General features: G+C 34.8%; 1 protein-coding gene across 1 annotated transcript; it reads right to left on the reverse strand.

The window, feature by feature from the left end:
* Positions 1-305: 305 nt before the first annotated feature.
* LOC120088120 (small GTPase LIP1) lies at positions 306-11305 on the reverse strand. Its single transcript, XM_039045195.1, has 7 exons — positions 10720-11305; positions 7898-7989; positions 7671-7812; positions 2734-3038; positions 2254-2307; positions 2017-2147; positions 306-836 (listed from the first exon to the last, which is right to left on the reverse strand). Exons 1-7 carry the CDS (start codon positions 10808-10810, stop codon positions 641-643), a joined length of 1011 nt encoding a protein of 336 aa, XP_038901123.1. The 5' UTR covers positions 10811-11305; the 3' UTR covers positions 306-640.
* Between the last annotated feature and the right edge of the window lie 7929 nt (positions 11306-19234).

Consider the following 19234-nt stretch of genomic DNA (forward strand, 5'->3'; position numbering starts at 1 on the left):
TCTTATAAAACATGATTTAATGTGCTACATATTTCAAACCCATAAGTGAAAGAAAGTGTGATAATGTTATATATTAAACATACATTCACCCATCAATTTAAGCTTTTGGATCCATCCATGACTTAACAAGTACAAGTACGATGATATTGACTCTGATCGCTAAAGATAATATTCCTGGTGGCTGAATTTTCACCGACTTCCTAACGAGAAAAACTGAAGAAATGAACCAAATCGATCATCGTTGAAACCTTGAGATAAAAGTATAAATTTTGAAACCTATGCACTAAATAAATATCTCAACAAGCTTCAGAACAAAGGCGTATTTACCCTAATATTATTTGCACAGATAATTTCAAATCTTAACATCAGTCCAACCATGATTAAAGCAATTTTTTTCATGCACGAGAACAAGCAGTTTGATAGGAAAGAATGGACTGTAGTTGTTCTATAGCATAGCATATCATATCATTAAACATATACCATGAATCGAGCACCACCGATTACAGAGACGGATTCCTTAAGCCATGAAAGAATTAATGAACTGATTTTATATCAACCAAAGTGCAGACAACTCATATAGGTATATTTATAGTATGCCACAGCCATCGGTATCGCCCATGCTAGTCATTCACCGATCGGATCATACATTAATATCCGAGCGCTTTGATCTGGTGGAATTGTTGATCTCCTGGGAGGATGAAAGAGCAAATTTCGGAAGGCTATAATTCTCAGAGGCTGAAAATGGTTGCTGGGGATAAAGCGTTGGAGGTGGAGTAAGATTACGCTGTGCCGGGAGTGGAGGAAGTGCGTTGTACGTGTACGTTTCGCTACTGAAACTGCAATTAGTTGAAACATCAGTATAATAAGCTACAGTCGAGTTAATGTAATATAAGGAAAGGAAGAGATATTATGGAATCACATAAGCATTTTGCAAGTCGCTTACGCACAAGAATTTGTATGTCTTAAATCCTCTTTCAGGCCAATGTGATAATTAACCATATAATAATTAAAAAAGATTCACATATAGAAACCTCCTTCTTTAGTTCTTTCCCTTCTTTGGAGCACCAAGAAACGTCCGAATACAAAGTTTGAACTCATGGCTACTAATTTCCCTTCCACCTACAAAACTGTCCTTTAATACTATATTTCGTGCCCGAGATATAAGCTGAAAAATAACTAATGAACATCCAATCAATCAGAAGTTCATTCAAGATGGAAAACAAAAAATTCTTTTTCATCGTCTCATCCATCTCTAATTACTTTGTTCTAATAAAGGCATACATATCTCAAGCAGCCACCCAACCTCCAGAACTGGTCAAAAAAATTACTAACCTACGATTATGGTGTCAAAAAAACAGCAAATTTATTGTTATGCATAAAGAGAAAAGATAAATGGCTAAACTAGACAAGAATCCTATGTGAGACCCCCAATTACGAAGGTGTATGAGAGGAATAGGGGTAAAAAGGGATGTGTGGACGCTGAAATGAAGGAGGGGACCAGCAAGGAGGGACACCATAGGAAAAACAAACCGTTAGAGGCAGCGGATGCGCGTAGAGGTTCCGTGTACGGAGGGGGGACCAGCGAATTGTGTATTTGTAGGATTTGGGGAAGAGAGAGTAGTGGGGATGTTTTTGGAGTGAGACTCTTGGGAGAGATAGCCTCTCGAATTGCTGATTATCCTTTATTTATGCTTACTGTCTGTGTTAGCTTGCTATTTTGTATTTCTGAACTAGACTCTTGTTTGAACATTATTCTTGGTTGTTATCTAATACTATATTTCGGGGACCCTGATTATTGGAGTTGGGTGTCTAGTTTTGAAGTGTGTTTGTGTTATTTCTTGTGCAGGTGAATCGGATTCCTAACGTCCTATTAATAAACAGTATTGGAATCATCTTGCTATTAGATAAACACCCACTCATTAACATGAAAGCCTATCATTTAAAAGAGGAAAAAACAGCTTTTCAACTTTCAACCAAAAGGGGGAAAAGGAAGCAGCATTTTTCTGAAAAAAGTACCTTGCACGACTGTAGGACTGTTCCTCATCACTGATAGTGTCATCAAGTCGCTGTACAGCTTTTGGAACCGGAGAAATGGACCAAGTGTTTGTTGCAGGTAAATTATCTGAGAAATATCTTCTCCGGATGAGCTGGAAAAAGCAAATCAACACATTGATAGTATGGGGAGAGAAAGGAGCAGTGATTTACAAGTAAAAGAAGAGCAGGAAACAAGAAAATAGCAATAGGAAAACTGACCATGCGAAAAAATTTGGTCACGGCTTCCTTGTCATATCTCGCCTCTTTGGCAGCCTATGTAGAGAAAATCCACCATAAGACTAATGAAAATTGGAATGGTAGAGTAACATTTGCAGCTTGAGAATGTCGAAATTATCATTACAATCTAAAGGAATTGGGTGCTATTTTTTACAAGCACGTTCACTAGTCAATAACCAAGCACACAGAGGTTTAGCTTCATTATTTTACATTGTCATACTAGCGGATTCATCTCTCAAATAATGTCAAACTTTTCTACAGCACAAAGTACTGGTTTGCTTCAAAAAGTTGGAGGAAATAGGGAAGTATAGAAGACATGGATGAAATGGAACCATTTGACCAAACCATCTAACCAATAAACGAATTCAAAGCTATTACCCACAATCTACAATCTAAATAACATATTAGATATTGATTTGGATAAAATACTGATAAATGTGAGGGCAAAATTATGATTCTTACAGCAAGAAGTCCTCCACCGCCCGGGAAACTTTCAGTTAAAGGGATTTCCTCACTGAAGGAAAGCAGACCCTGCTTCTCAACCCACTGGCGAGCAACATCAACTAGATTACCACTACTTCCTCTCGTACCCTCTTTAGCAGCAATATCCGCTTTGTTACCAATAACAATATATGGCACAGGAAGGCCACCAGGGCCTCCAGATCCTAAAGGAGCTGAAAATGTCCCAATCGTTGCAATCTCAACTGCCCACTTCTGTAGGCTTGATTTTGTTCTTCTCTGGGAAAGATCGTGAACAAAAATAACGCCTGTGTACACAATTTAAGCATGAACTGAAATAAAATATATATTAAACTTCAGGAAAAGAAAAGCTTAAGAAAAAAATGTATTCACAGAAAATGTGAAATTACCAAGAAAAAACAGAGAAGGGAGAAAAGGCAAGCCCCAATCCAAGTTACTATATATATATATATATATATATATTGCAAATGACATTAAGAGAACTTAAACTGTAAGAATTACAAGAGACATCAAATTTCCACCATGAAAGAGCAACTCAAGCCATAAAATCTAAAAAGAAATCTCTCAAGAATTGAAGAACAAGCATTTCTCTCTTTTAAAAGGGTGGCCTCCAAAAATTGACGGTTAGAGCCACCTGCCAACCAAGTCCGAAAATTTCCAGCAAAGCAGAAAGTTCTAAAAATGTGTCCTTAGGAATCCAAGTTCATTTTACATAGAGAGCACCAACATGGGAGATAAAGCTAAAAGATAAGCCTTTAAGGTCAGGAGTGCTAACACTTTTATGAACTTTTATGAGTGTGTTCAATAAAAATTAACTTCTTCGGATACTTTTAATACTTACTACCCAAATAGATTCAGTGTTTTAAAAGACACCATCAGGTGTGGGCCTAGGTGCTCGGTGTCACAATCATCCTTTTGGAAGCTTCACTTAGCGATTGTGCGATACTTGTTCTCGCTCAAGAACAAGTCAGCCAATTCGAATTTGGATCGCCGATGGCACACCGAGTGCCTCTCACAACCTCCACCCCCGTTTTGGAGAAAACGGGTTTGGAGGAAAAGGGTTTTGCAAACGTTTGAAAGCATGATTTGAGCAAAGAAAGATTGTAGGCTAGAAAGCAATAAGCAACAACGACAACTTTATAGCATAGCACTCCGGATATGAGGATATGATGATTGGTCTTTCCCCTATATAGTGCATTTTGAACAAAAAGACATCCGCCACCCTTGCATATGAAAACGGGCGAGCGGTCATACACTAAGAAAAGTACATAGCAAGTACACTAACTAGCAAAATGAAATACATAGAATGAAAGCATGGTAAAAAGAGGTGAAGGTGGACATGCGGCCATGGGCAACACGCCCTGGACAAGCATGAGCGTGATATTCTCCCCCACTCAATTGGTTGACGTCCCCATCAACCGACTCTGCTCGAACTCAGCAAATTGTTGAGCAGTTGCCTTAAGGTCTTCTGTGCGCTCCCAATGAACTTCTCTGTCTTGGAGGTTTTTCCACCTCTCCAAGAACTCTCCCAAACCTTGTCCTGGTCTTCTAACTCTGCTGCTTTCTTCCAGCAAGTCTCTCATTGACTTCTTCCTCTGTCGTTCTCTTCGTCATGGCAGACGGACATGACACAACACTACATCGCTCATCAGCATGGTTGAGGTGATAGGGCTTCAATCTACTTACGTGGATGACAGGATGAATCTCCAACCACGACGGTAATTGCACCTGACAAGAGGCTTTTCCAACCTTTTTGGTGACTTCCACCGGTCCTTCATATCTTCTCACGAGGTGACATTCTCTTTGACCTCACAATCGAAACTGCTCTGGATGCAATTTTATCCGTACTTTTTCCCCTAGTAAGAACTCTCGGCATCTGAGCTTCCTTTTCCTCCTCTTTGAAGGCAGGGACTTGTTTAAGTTGTCCGACTCGACAATGCGAAACTTTTCCAAGATGCACAGAATGTCTTGAAGGGCTTTCCCTTCCATGGTTTCAACTGACTCGTGAGTAATGTCCCTCTCCAACTGGAGGGCCGAGATCATCTTTATCTCATTCGGCTGTTTGATCCCGGCATGCACAACGGTGGACGTAGACTCTGTGATCACTAAGCATTTGGCTAGAGGTATCAGTATTACCTTGTGCCCGAGCAAGAATTCTATCCTCAACATCACATCAAAGTCGTCCATTTTAACGATCACGAAATCGGCAAGGCCACTCCAATCCCCCAACTTTACGACTATTCTCTTTACCATTCCTATAATAGGGAAGGCTGCAGAGTTCACTGCTTTCATTTTTCTTGTACCTCCTTCCCAACGGAGATTCGACTGTCTAGAGAAGGATTTGGCAGAAATATGTAAAATTGTCCCTCCTAAAAAGATTATTCCAGAATAAATGGGCAATAGCTAGGAGAAGTGCGCCAGCGGCAAGGACAAAGCTACAAGGATCTCATGCGGCTTTCTTTGTTCTCATGTTAGAGTGAGGGGCCTTATCCATCCACCAATGGAGCCAGCTTTTAGTGAAGATCCGCTATATGCTACATGAAGGGCGGTAAAAGGCAGCTTTGCTCATGAGTTAGTTTCTGTTTTAGACATAAAATTATGGGTGGCTCCAGAGTTGACCACGGTACTCTTGGCCGATCTATTGGTTGACCTAAGCATCTACATACATCAATCCCCCTTTTTCGGGTTCCTCTGTATGAACAACTTTGCCTTTCGAGTCTGAGGCTAATGAGGCTTGAAAGGCATTAAAGACTGCTCGTTTCAGACACTCACTTGCTTTGTGATGCCCTTTGTATATATAACAGAATGGAAGCCGATAAAAATTCTGTTGATTTGGCCCTCGCCACGTATTTCTAGTCTTCGGTTGAAGTGGTTTGTCATCCCCACTAGTGTCTATGTCTCCCCCACTATTTCTCGATGGGCTTGAACAGTTGCTCTTACTCCTTCTAGTTGGGGATCTCAATTGTTGCCTCATCTCTTAAGAATCGTTCGGCCGTTGCGTACGCGACTGGGAGTTCCTGTACTCTTTGTTCATATAATTTTGTTTTTGCCCACAGTTTCAGACCTTCGACAAAATAGAAAACTGTCTTTTTCGGACATATCCCGCATGTCCAACATCAACCCGGAAAATTGTTTCACATAGTCCCTAATAGTGCCAGTATGTTTCAATTCTCATAGCTTACGTCTTGCCAAAATTTCAACATTTTTGGGAAAGAACCAAGAACGCAACTCTTGTTTCAGTCTCTCCCACGTGTCAATGGTGCACCGACCCTCTTGGATGTCTAGGAAACGGGACCTCCACCATAACTTGGCATCCTCAGCTGGATGCATTATCGCCAAATGATCTTTGACTCTTCAATAGTTGTGTTCTTAGCTTTGAAATACTACTCCATATCAAAGATAAAATTTTCTAGCGCTTTCAGGTCATGAGCCCCACAAAAGGACTTAGGTTCGGGTACTTTTACCCTGTTGAATTAGACTGCACCCGCAGCTGGGGTCTGGTTTCCCACCGCTCTCATGGTGAGGTTAACTCTTGAACTGATATCCGCGATCTCTGCCCGGACGACATTGAGAGTGGCTCGAAAGCCTTCGGATAACTTAGTCACCATCTGAATTATCGCTTTCTGTGAGCTGTCTAGTTCCCCGACACGCTCTTCCATAGGGGCAACCGAGCCCGACAAGCCATTCTCACGCTCGAAATTACCAGTTCTTATAGCTTTTGCTTCTAGGGTCTCAACCCTTGTAAACAATTCCTTGACGGGCATCCCATCCAAGCAGTCAACCACCGCGTCGATTTCATTGGCCTTGTCAGAGACGTTTTGAACCAAGTTTCTAGTAACCAAACCTGATTAGGGCTTCTATTAGATAAAGCATTTACTCTTCTATCTCGACCAACCGGTCAACATGGGACTTGCCCAACCGTTACGTAGCAGATATGATCACAGCTTCTCAACTTCACAAGCCAACTTGGCTCTGATACCAACAATCACAATCACCCTTTCGGAAGCTTCACTTAGCGATTGTGCGACACTTGTTCTCGCTCAAGAACAAGTCAGCCAATTCGAATTTGGATCGCCGATGACAATACCTGTCTCTTATACACATCTAGATGTGTATAAGAGACAGCCCTTGCATATGGAAACGGGCAAGCGGTCATACACTAAGAAAAGTACATAGAAAGTAAACTAACTAGCAAAATGAAATACATAGGATGAAAGCATGGTAAAAAGAGGTGGAGATGGACATGAAGCCTTGAGCAACACGCCCTGGACAAGCATGACTGTGACACTAAACACAACTCTAGCACCTGTGCGTTCCATTGAAACCCTAAGGCACTTTAATTAAAAAGCACAAAAAAATTCCTAATCCTAAATGCAAACTAGGTTTTTTTTCCCAACACAATGACGTATTAATTTGTCACAAGTCCACTACAGACCACTTACTCTACCCAGATTTCTCCCAGATTCTTCTTCTCCTACTCTCCTACTCTCCTACTCTAAACTTTCCATCAAGTAATAGAAAGTTTGAAATTTGTTTACCTTTTAAGTTTTATATGAACCTTTCCTATGCTATAAACCATTCATTTCCATGGATGTTTATCCTTATTATTATTATGTATATATTCATCTACATATATATTTATTTATTTTTCTTTATATACAGTGTGCCTCACAAACTATTATGTATTTGACATAACCTAAGTAATGCCTTAGCAGGCTAAGAAACTTCAAAAATATGCCAGACACAAGGATAAACAACCCAAATAGTACCAGTAGGTCCAGTACATTGTCAATGATTAATGCTTACCAAAATTGTCTAGGCAACATGCTTAAAAAAAGACACGCTCATACAAGTTGAAAGTTCTGTAACTAATATTTTTAAAAATAAATATGAAAAATTGACAGGCACAAAGGTCTTACCATTGATCTGAGAATAGAAAAGAGAGCGACAGTCTTTGTAGCGCTCATGCCCTGACACATCCCAAAGTTCAACAAAGAAATCTCTCTCGGCATCACCTTTTATGCTACTTGAAGAGCTACCAGCATTTCCATAGGTGATATGCTATCAAAATTGTAAATAGAACAATAGATAAATAGTGAACTTTCAAGAATAACTGGCATCGCTAGAGACAGAAGGCGAGTCTTACCTTAACTCCAACTGTACAGCCAATAGTTTGAGAAGGACAAGAAATGGAAGCACCGTTTACAATTAGATGAACCAGAGAAGTTTTTCCCACACCTAGAAAAATGTTGAAATTTAATTTATCAAGAGAAATATGGCCGAAATTTTAAATGTGCAGAGAAATGAATGATAGAAAAACAGAAAAATACTTATCAAGTTTATTTATTTATTATTGTCATTACTATTATTTTATTTTTATGAGAAACATAAATCAGTTACGAGCAGTAGACTGTTTTCAGAGAAGCCACGATCTAAGCACCAATAATGAAATTCGACTTTATCTAGTTTTTTAAAGTCACCAACCAATTACGGGCAACAAACTTTTCTAACATACAGGCATAGATAAATTAAGCATTCATGGCATCCAAGATACAAGCACAGCCAGTCATGTTGACCCCTTAGGCTCAGAGAACCCACAATCCAAGCACCAAATATCATCTATCCGATAATTGTATTTTTGAGAAAGATAAAGTCTGATTTCATTATTAGGAGGAAAGAAATACAAATATATACATATATATCTTTAATGAAGAGAACAACTTTCATTGGAAACAAATCAAAGAATACACAAGGACAATGCAAAAAGGAAAACCCATGCCAAAAGGGGCCAGAAAAATCAATAATAACAACAATAATTCAAAGCATAAAAACAGAGAGAGGAAAGAAAGGGACTCAATTTTAGAGAATGAGAGAGAAAGGATAATCACTAAAGTTTGTAGTAATGGAAGCCCAAAGAGGAAATAATCAAGACCCAGACCTCCTCTTGAGAACTCTTTTATCATTGAAGACTCCTATGTCTCATGAAGCCAAATATCCAAATATCCTATAAAGTTACGAAGAAACCAATTTGCCAATCAAACACCCCTATATCACACGAGGGGAAATTGAATAATACCTCCTCCATGATAACCCTGTTTGAGTTGTTGCAAAAGCCATCTAAACACCAAAAGAATGTTGGAGCTTATCCTAAATCGCTAAAGCAAATTGGCAATCCCATATTTTTTAAAAAAAAAATAGAAAACACAACTTTCATTGAGAAAAAAATAGAAGAATATAAAGGCATACAAAAAAAGAAAAGGAAGTAAAAAAGGAAAAAAAAAAAAAGGTCCCTCAAAGAAATGGGGTCCAACTAACTAAAATGTTGCCTAAAGAATAGTTACAGAGGTCTTCAAAAGTGAAACACAAAGGAAGACATAAAACTTCTCCAAGGACCAAAAATCAATAGGGTTCCTCTCCAACCTTCTAAACACTCTATTATTTCTCTCCTCATAACACCCAAGGAATGGCGTACACCCCTGAATACCAAAGAAAGTAACCCTTCTCCCTAAAAGGTAGATGGAGGAGGCAACTCCTCAATTGAACCACTGACACTCCTCTGAGGAGCCAACATTAAACCAAACTCGTGGAAAAAGTAGTTCCTTGTCAACCTTGCAAACTCACAACTCCAAAGCAGATCATCCAAGTCTTTCTCTACCTTTCGACAAAGAATACAATAAAAAGGATCAACTAATGAAACCTTCTTACAAAATATAATCTACACTACTTGTATATATAATATATACACATATTTTAAATGGAGGAAACTATCTTTGATTTGGGGGGGGGGGGTGGTGGGTGGTGTGGTGTTGGGGGAAGAAAAGAGAAACAAAGGGAATACATAAAATACCAACTTACCAAAATGGGCCAAACTAACCTAAAAGGGGCTTTGTTCAAACGAAATGAGACCTAAAAGGCAATTACAAAAAGCTTTACACAAGACCCAAGAGAGGTGTAACACCTAACAAGGGCCACACCTCAATCCAAGGTCTCTATGGAAAAATCATGTTATCATATCAAAATCACTGCAAAAGTAGACTTGGAAATAAGTTTATATTATTTAACCAGTCAGTCTTTCTTTCATTCATCTCTCTATTCCTGTAAAAAGTTGCTTGATATGTTTTTAATTGTACAAGAAAAATTAGAAGGTTAGAATAGAAGGTTAAAGTTTTGAAAGCTAAGAAGATTAGAATAAGTCCTACTTCTCAAGAAAATATCTTCTTCAATCTGTTAAGCCTAAATTATTTTAAAGAACTATCAAATGACAAAGTATTATTTACTAAATCAATTAGGACCTGAAATTAAACCCCACAAAGATTAATTTGCATTTTTACATAGGGAACTTGTTTGCACTTTCACATGATGAATGTTGGCCAATTTGCAATTCAGCTCGGAATTAGTCCAAATCTCAAATGTATTGACCTAGACTGATGAACATGCTCGGGGTCTAAAAACTTCCCTCAAAGATCAATCATTTCTTGAAGTGAAAAATAAGGCAACAGATTTATCACATTCCAGATGAGATGAACTTTCCTCTAAAATCAAACATTTTGCCGCAAATGGAGAATTTTTGCAAACGATTATCAGTCATGAAATCTTTCAGTTTTATGTCCGGGAACACCACAGTGCCAAATCACTCTGATTTTGAAAATTTTAAAAGTCCTTACTGGTCAAGTTCCCATTTAAATATGGATAACTCCAAAGGAGCCCAACTAACCCTCCAACTCCAAGTAACTCTATGAAAATGATCAAAATCAGAACCTCCGCCATTACGCAAATTAAACTCTGAACTCAGCTATGGAAATAACTATCTGCCCATCGAGATTAGCTAAACAGATAATACAGAAATCAAAACCAGAGGATGCTCCCAGTTAACATAACATTTCAGTGGAGTTACCAGGAAAAGAAAAGGTAAGAAGCATTCAATCACAAAAGGCAGAAGAAAAGTCACCAGAACGATTAAAAAATCACCTGAATCACCAACCACAAGCACTCGAACCTGCCCACAGAGAGGACCGCCATTGAGTTCTTTGTGCTCTCTATCACGGTCCTTCCAGAACATGTTTTCTTTCAGACCTTCTAACCCGTATTCACCTCCGAAGACGAATTGAATAATTAAGTACCGTCAAATTGACACAATCTCGACAAAGAAGAATTTCTGAGCATAGGCACCTCTAAGTTCAATCTGAGATCCATATTACATAAGAACTAAATGCAGATCAAAGCTGAAATCGGAGAACCCATATCCAAACATCTCTGAACAGAGTCGATAGTTTCTTGTAGAGGCCCAAAAGCAGAGATCTAGTTGCAGAATCATACAAGAGTGGAGGGTTTGAAGATTGGAGAGCAATGGAAAATGAAGAGAGCATTAACGATCTGGGATATGACCATGAAAGTGAGATTGGTGTGTGAGAGAGATCTGAAAGAGATGAAAAGTTGAGAGTGAAGTCAGATTTGAGAAGCTTGGGAAGAAGAAGAGCGATAACACCGCGCGCGCAAGAAGAGAGATGAAATGAAACCGACGAAACGCATTGGTGAATGTCCGTTTACAAAACGACCCTTGATCGGGGATTTTTGTTTTGTTTTTTAGATTCATTTTAAAAAAAAAAAAATTATTAAAAAATATTCTTAAAAAGTTCAAAAATTCACTAGGTAGAGCGGAAGCGGTTTATAGTTCAAATCATCGTACCTTTATCTTTATTGTAAAAAAAATTATTAGGTAAAGACCTCTCCATTATCACTTATTCAATTCGATGACCTAGTATAGTGAAAAGAAAATGACATGCAAAGGTTGACGACTCCTTTGTTGGGCACCAAGTGTCACGGTCATCTTGTCTAGGGTGTGTTACCCATGGCTGCATGACCATTTGATACCTTTTTATCATGTTTTCATCATATATTTTCATCACATAGTTAGTCATTATGCAAGTTAGTTCACTTTCTTTGTAATTCTCTTTGTAAGTGATCACTCACCACTTTGCGTATGTAAGGGTTGCAATCACAAAAATACTTATAATATACTATATGAGGGTATGACTAACTATCATACCTTCATACTTGGAGTTATAAGCTATTAAGTCGTTCTTGTCTCTTATTGCTTTCTAGCCATACGACAAACTTTCTTTTCTCAAGCATGCTTTCAAACGTTTGCGAAAACCTTTTCCTCTTGATTCGTTTTCTAAAACTATTTTCTCAAGAAATGGGAATGGAGGTATTGTGAGAATGTCCATTGTGGCACCGCCTATTCGAATTTGGATTGGATGAGTTGTTAAAGGGAGAAAACAAGTGTTACACAATCGGTTTGAGACACTTACAAGAGTGAAATCGTGACACCAGTAATCGTTGACTAACTACCTGTGATCATTGGCCATCAACAACTTTTTTTTTTCTCTCTTTTCCCTCCTTCCATTTCTCTTTTTTCCTTCCCTTCCCCTGGATTTCTCATTTTGTTCCCCACCTTCATTTTCACAAAAAATAAAAACGAACTTCTTTTTTCTAGGAGCTTTAATATTGAAGCGTGACATCAATTGTGCTAGGCATGGATCGTCGGATCTTCTTCGTCGTCCACTGCCCATTACCGTCCACTAGTGATTGATTTTTGTTTTTCTTCCTCTTTCTTCTTCTTCCTCCCTCTTCTCTTCTTCTTTTTTTCTCTCTCCTTCTTACTCATTTTTACTTAATAATAATAACTCTTTCATCCATTAAAATGAGGCATCCATCGTGCTGTCGTGGGTCATTAAATTCTCTTCATCACATGCTGTCCAACCAATCATTATTGGTTACCCACTAACGATCACTAACGAATGGTTTTTCTCTCTTTCTTGCTTCCTCATTCGTTTGATTTCTCCTTTTCCATTTCTTCTTCTTCATTTTCATGAAAAAAAAGTAGAAATTGACTGATGGACTAAGAATTCTATTAAATACAAACATCGATCAAAGATAAAATTCATTTTATGACAACAAGAAAAAAAGAGAAATAAATTAGAAAATTTAAAAAAAAAAACAACTAATTTGTTATAATTGTGCTAGTAAACTAAATTTCAAAATTTGTTATCAAAAGCTTAATTTGTTATTAAAGAGAGATAAATTAGAGATTTAAAGCAAAAGTAAATTTGTTATGAATTTATTATAAAACTAAATTTCACAAGATACTATGTTACCAAAATAACTAAATTTGTTTTAAAAAAATAACTAAATCATTGTCATTTATTATCATGAAAATTAATAGAGAAAATTGATTAATTTAAGAGTACAAAATATATAATTAATATAAATTTTGTTTTAAAATCAATAGATTAAAGATTTCATTCAAAATTATCATAAAAATTGATTAATAGTACGGTAGAGGTTATGTCGTTCATAAACACAACCACTAAAATCAGGAGAAAGAAATTGATCAGCCAAACTCATGTATAAATAATTTGCCCCCCAAATACAGGCTTAAAAAACTCAGATTTTCAAACCTTGCATTCCAAATACAGACATTTGTGATTTCGATTCTTTGAAACCTCATCAAATAAGCACATCGTCATTTGATTTTATTACATATGTGTCAAATGCCCCCTAAAGATTTTGTCCTATGTTTAGGGTATGTTTGAATACTTATCCTAGATTGTTTTATGAAAACCAAGTTTTATTTAACTCTTTCAGGATTAAACTCAACTTTTGTATACTAATTTAATTGATCAATCTAGACTAATTATGGAATAAACTCAATAAGAACAAACTATTTAATGGGAATGAGCAAAATTACTTTTCGTGCATTAAATTGTCTTAAGTGATCAAACTCTATATCGTGTCTTTTTTTCTCCTGCCTTTACTCTTGTGATATATGATTGCAAATTGATCCCAATCTTTGATAAAAATTAAAACTTTGTTAAAATTGTCATTTTCTGGAAACAATGTCAAAACCTTGATATAGACAGACGATGAAAGTAATGATACTAAGTGCAAGTGTAGTTTGTCAAACAAGTAATATAAAAGTAAAAGTAGTCCAAGTTTGGAACCCTAGGAAACGAAGTTTGCAAGATTCCAATTTCAATACAAAGACCTCCTCTAGATTTGTAATTGAGGTAAACCAAAAAGTAGTTGGAATTGTTTGTAGTTTTGAATACTGAAAACAAAATAAGGGAAAGCAAACACCAAATGTAAATAGTTTAAGATATAAGAAGAGATTCGAAATAGTTTAAACATAGTGAAAATGCGTCCATAAGGCTACTCAATTAAGCTTAGCTTGTTAGAGTATGCTGTCTATATATGTCTGCATCATTTTTTGTCGAGCTATGCATGATTCAAGCAAAATGCCACCCTTATATGCACCTACTATTTTTTTACCACTTAAAACTATGAGTCAAGTCCAATACCTATTCAACCCTTTTCTAATTGCCTTTAGGAACTTAAGCAATTAAATACATGTTTCTATTCAATTTTAACTTAGATAAATCAAGCAAACAATATTTTATGACTCCCAAGGCTCTTTAACTATTTTTATGTATAAAAAGCAAATTTCTATTTGGAGATACTTTTTCTAGATTGTTTTTGTGAAAATACTTATTTAATCTAATATTTTCAGTATTGAATCTCACACGAACTATATTAATCAAAGTGAACTATTAAAACTAACAATGGAACTTAAATTTGAAGGGAATAATCAAATTAAACCTATAGCAAAAAAGCATTAGATCGTCTTTGATGTTATTTTTAATTAAAAAAAATATAGGTTAAGAAAATAACTAACTTTAAGTATTATGGATACTTTTTTGGTAGGTCTTTAATCACCTTTTCTCCAACGGCGACGTCAAATCACCACTACAAGATCTTCTTTGCTATGTCTCAAACATGTGACCGATGCTTATGGGAGCCTCAAATTCACAATAGATTGGAGAATGAGGGGTCTAGAGAAAATTTCCTATTCTTCAAGGAGGAGATGTGTGAGTTGTATCTAATGGCTCGATATATTAATATATATACATTTGAATCTCATTCTAATCTCCTACCATGTATATTAACCTCTTTGAATATCATTCAAATTTAAAATATATATTTTTCTTTAATATATTTAATATATATATAAATGATTTTAATATATAATTTATCAAATACAATGTATATATTTTCCACTTTTATATTAATCTGTCCAATATAATAAATATTAATTTGAACATTTCAAAATTTTCTCTTAATTAAGTTGATCATTTAGTGTTACTATTAGCTAGCAAGGTACTTTATAGACTTACAAATTATATGCTTAAAGATACAAAATTAATTAATCAAACTTTTAATCAATTAGTCGTAATTCATTACTCCGTTAGTCTCTCCTTGGAAAGTACAAGGTTTTTATTGTTTTCTTTTCTCTTATTCATTTTGTTCTAAATAAAGTTTGTGGTTGATATTTCAATTTGATTGTTGTATGTAATTTCATCTTATTTAAGAACTTAAGTGTATTCTTTTACCTAATGAATCTATTTTCTGTCAGTACAAACTTTATTTTTACTTTTTTACTTTTCTCTTCTTAAAATTCTGAGTTAAAATCTTTTTGAGATTCAAATATGTGGATACCCGACACATATGTATTCTTAAACATTTTTTCTCGGCACTTTAAATTGGATGTTGATGTTGAATTTTAAATATCATTGTTAGGTTAAATTAGTCATTTAGGTTAGAATAGTCGTTTTCCAAAGTTACCACAGTTTGTTGCGAGATTCAATGCTGAAAAAGATTGGATTAAATGTGGTTTGTAAGAATAATCAAGAGAAATATCTGGAAATAGATTTTTGTTTTTCTTGGGATGTCTAGAGCCTCATTGGAGTATAGCAACGATAAATACGTTTGTCAGCAGAGCATCTGACAAGTATTACAAAATCAGCTAGCCAAGTTTTTAATATTATATAATTATTTTCTTTTGCGATCAATTAGAGACTGAAACGTGTCAGCCAATATCTAGTTTTCCCTTTGTTGATTTTGATTCTTAATCTCAAATTAATTCATTTTAATTAATTAATTAATTAATATTTTGATTATAACAAACTTGAACTTATTTATAACAATTTTAGTATTTTGAATGATTTCAACGCAAGTTTAATCACTCAAATAAGAGTTTAAAAGAAAAAGATATGGTCAAAACTAGCTTAACAAAAAAGTTCCCGAGATGATGATGTGGCAGAATTTTTTTCATCAAAGTGGACCAAATCAAAAAATGTCACTTGGAGCAATAGAGGAGCGACACATGGTGAGCTTTTGATTTTTTTTATTGGTTTTAAAAAGAAAATGAATTTAATATTATTTTATGTTTGTGTCCACTAATTTTTGGACACATTGTGAACATTTACTTTTTGTTTAGTTTTAAAAGAAATTATTTTAAAAAATATATTATATTTATTTTTTGTTTGTGTCGGTTAATTTAGTTTAAATCTCAATCATTCAATTTTCTTTTACCAACATCCAAGGATCCAAATTGAATATGGTTTTCATTTACCCCATTTCTTTTTAAATTCTTCATCCTCTTCAAATTTAAAACAATAATTTCACATCTTTTTACAATCCTCCATAATTTATTAAGCCTTCATTGTTGCTCTCTCGAGCTTCAATTTCCTTCTTTTTCATCTTATTATTAAGAGAGATTTATGTATGGTGAGTATTGACTTGTTGTGAGTTCAAAATTTGTAAATCCACACTTTTAGAGCGCTTCTCAAATGTGTTATTTAATTTTTTCAAACATTTTGTAAAGGTTGCTTTTGATCTGACGATTGTAACGGTATAATCCCAATTTATAGAAAGAATTGAGTTTACTCTTGAACTCACAAAAAGAGTGGTGTAGCGGTTGGGCTCTAATATGTGGAAAGAGTCAGTAAGATCATTATACAAAATTCTAAGAGAGGCACTTGAGATTGATACAGGTCGAGTTTGACTAAACTACTATAAAAATTTATGGTGTTAATTTTCTCTATCTCTCTCCTATTTTAATTTTGCAATTAACTTGTAATATATTTTATTACATAAAATTAGTTGCTACAATTTGTTCCTGAATTTGTTTATGTCGATCTCTTGATTATTTTGGATTGATATTATATCTTTAAATTATTATTTAAATTACTTTCTAGCAAAAAGTTTGTTAATTTATTTGTTTGGACCACACTAGAAAAAAAGTTTTAATTAGTTCGATTAAACCTTATTCACCCTTGTCATATCGATCCTAAAGTCTTTCTTCCTTCATTTGAAGCTCGAAAAAAAAAATGGAACAATTCTTAAAAAATTTGTACAAATCCTTTAACCTCTTCAAAGCTTATTTGAGCTTTAAAATTTGTATTTTTTTCATATCAATTAGAGGACTTTTGTTTGTAAGAATTTCTTCTTACAAAGTATTGAGTTTGGATTTGTTTATCTACTCTAGTTTTTCTATCTACCTTTTCATTTTCAAATCTAGTAAGGATTACTCTTGCTCCCAAACAAAAGTTAGATGTAACTATTTGATCCTCAATCTTAGAAAGGACGATCGAGTTTGTTCTTACTCCTAAAAAAAGAATCTTGAAGTGGTAAATTTAAATAGTCAAAGCATTTATTGTGAAATACCTAAAAAAAGTTTGGGGATAGAGTAGGACGATCGTGCTGAATCATTGTAAAATTGTCGATATCAACTTTTCCATCCTTATCCTATTTTAACTTTTGCAATAATTTTTTGTTGTTATAATTTATTGGATAAAATTATTTGCTAGAATTTGTTCATATTATCAATTATTGTCTTTTAGTTTTAGCAATTAATTTATGTTATTATTTGTGAAAATAATTGCTAGAATCCTATTGTGTGATAATTAAATGCCCATATTTGATTAACCGGGGTAGTGTTGATGTTTGCATCTTTATATCAATCTTTATATTAGATTCAAATAAGAATGTTTACAATTATCAATGCGAATTTTCTAATTTATTTTAGAGCTGAACTTGTTAGCATGAACCACTCGTTAAATTATTTATTCGCATAAAGTCTATTAATTTATTTAGTTCAAAGGAACAAAAATAAACTGTCATTAATTTTCCTTTGCAACTTAAATAAAATAAAACCATATAATGAATAACAGAAATATATAGTAGTCTTAACGTTTTTTAAACATAGTAGTTTTAACTTAATCACATTAAAATAGTATAAATATTTCATATTTTATTTTTAACTTAATTAATTTAAAACATTAAAGAATATATTTCATTTTAAAGTTAATCAAATTTTAGATCAAATCATCTCAATTTAGAGTTGATGAAAAAAAAAACTTTATAAAAGTTTTTTTAATATATTGGAAATTATTCTTAATGGTACAATACAGCAAAACAATACATCTATACTATTTGCTAAAATGAATATAACTCAACTGACATAATGATTGTATTATCAACCTCGAGCTTAAAGGTTTGAATTCCCCCAACCCACATGTTGTAAAAAAAAAAAAAAAAAAAACCATCAGATACATTGTTTTTAAAAAAATCTCATTTTATATATAAAATCAAATTAGGATTTCAAATCTAAATTTCCTTTATAAATAGTTAAGTTAAACCTTTAATTTGGATCAGGTACCTCATCTTTTTTTTTTTCTTTTAATTTTGTTAATTCGCTATTCCTAATTTTTTATATAATTTTTTTTGTAGCATTTAAATATTATTATTTTTTTAATTTCGTTCAACATTATTCCACCATTTTGTGTTTCTTTTCTTATTTTTTAAGTTTCTAAGTTTTTTTTTGGGGCATCACCTATAATTTTTCTATATTTCATTATTCATCGTTTTTTTCCTTTTTCTTTCTTTTTTTAGGACTAGAAATAAATTTATTTCGTGGAACTTGAACTTTGTATTTATATTAATTTTGTGGAAAGTAAGTACAATCTTTAATACATAATGTTTTTGATGCTTTCAAAATAATAACTATAGCTTTAAGTTGGTTGATCTTCTTGGACGATCAGCCTTTGGCTTGATGATCTTCTTGGACGATTGGCTTTGGCTTGATGATCTTCTTGGACGACTCTGAGACCTTTGGCTTGATGATCTTCTTGGACGATCGGGCCTTGGGCTTGATGATCTTCTTGGACGATCGGCCTTTGGCTTGATGATCTTCTTGGACGATCGACCTTGGGCTTGATGATCTTCTTGGACGATCGGCCTTTGGCTTGATGATCTTCTTGGATGATCGGCCTTGGGCTTGATGATCTTCTTGGACGATCGACCTTTAGACTTGATGATCTTCTTGGACGATCGACCTTTGGAGTTGATGATCTTCTTGGACGATCGACCTTTGGGCTTAATGATCTTCTTAGAGGATTAGTGTTCGCACGGGGTTTCTGGAGAAACTTGTTTCGTGGAGTTGAACTTCAGTTGGTGTTGATTTCATGCGATGTGGTTCGATCTCTAGTACTTGATCCTCTGATTCTCTTTTAGTCGAATGCGTATGCTTGATTTGAGGAATCGAAACGCGTGATGATCTTGGAGTTGAAGTCTTTGAAGAATG

The sequence above is a fragment of the Benincasa hispida genome, chromosome 10 (assembly GCF_009727055.1).
Source record: "Benincasa hispida cultivar B227 chromosome 10, ASM972705v1, whole genome shotgun sequence".
NCBI classification, from domain to species: domain Eukaryota; kingdom Viridiplantae; phylum Streptophyta; class Magnoliopsida; order Cucurbitales; family Cucurbitaceae; genus Benincasa; species Benincasa hispida.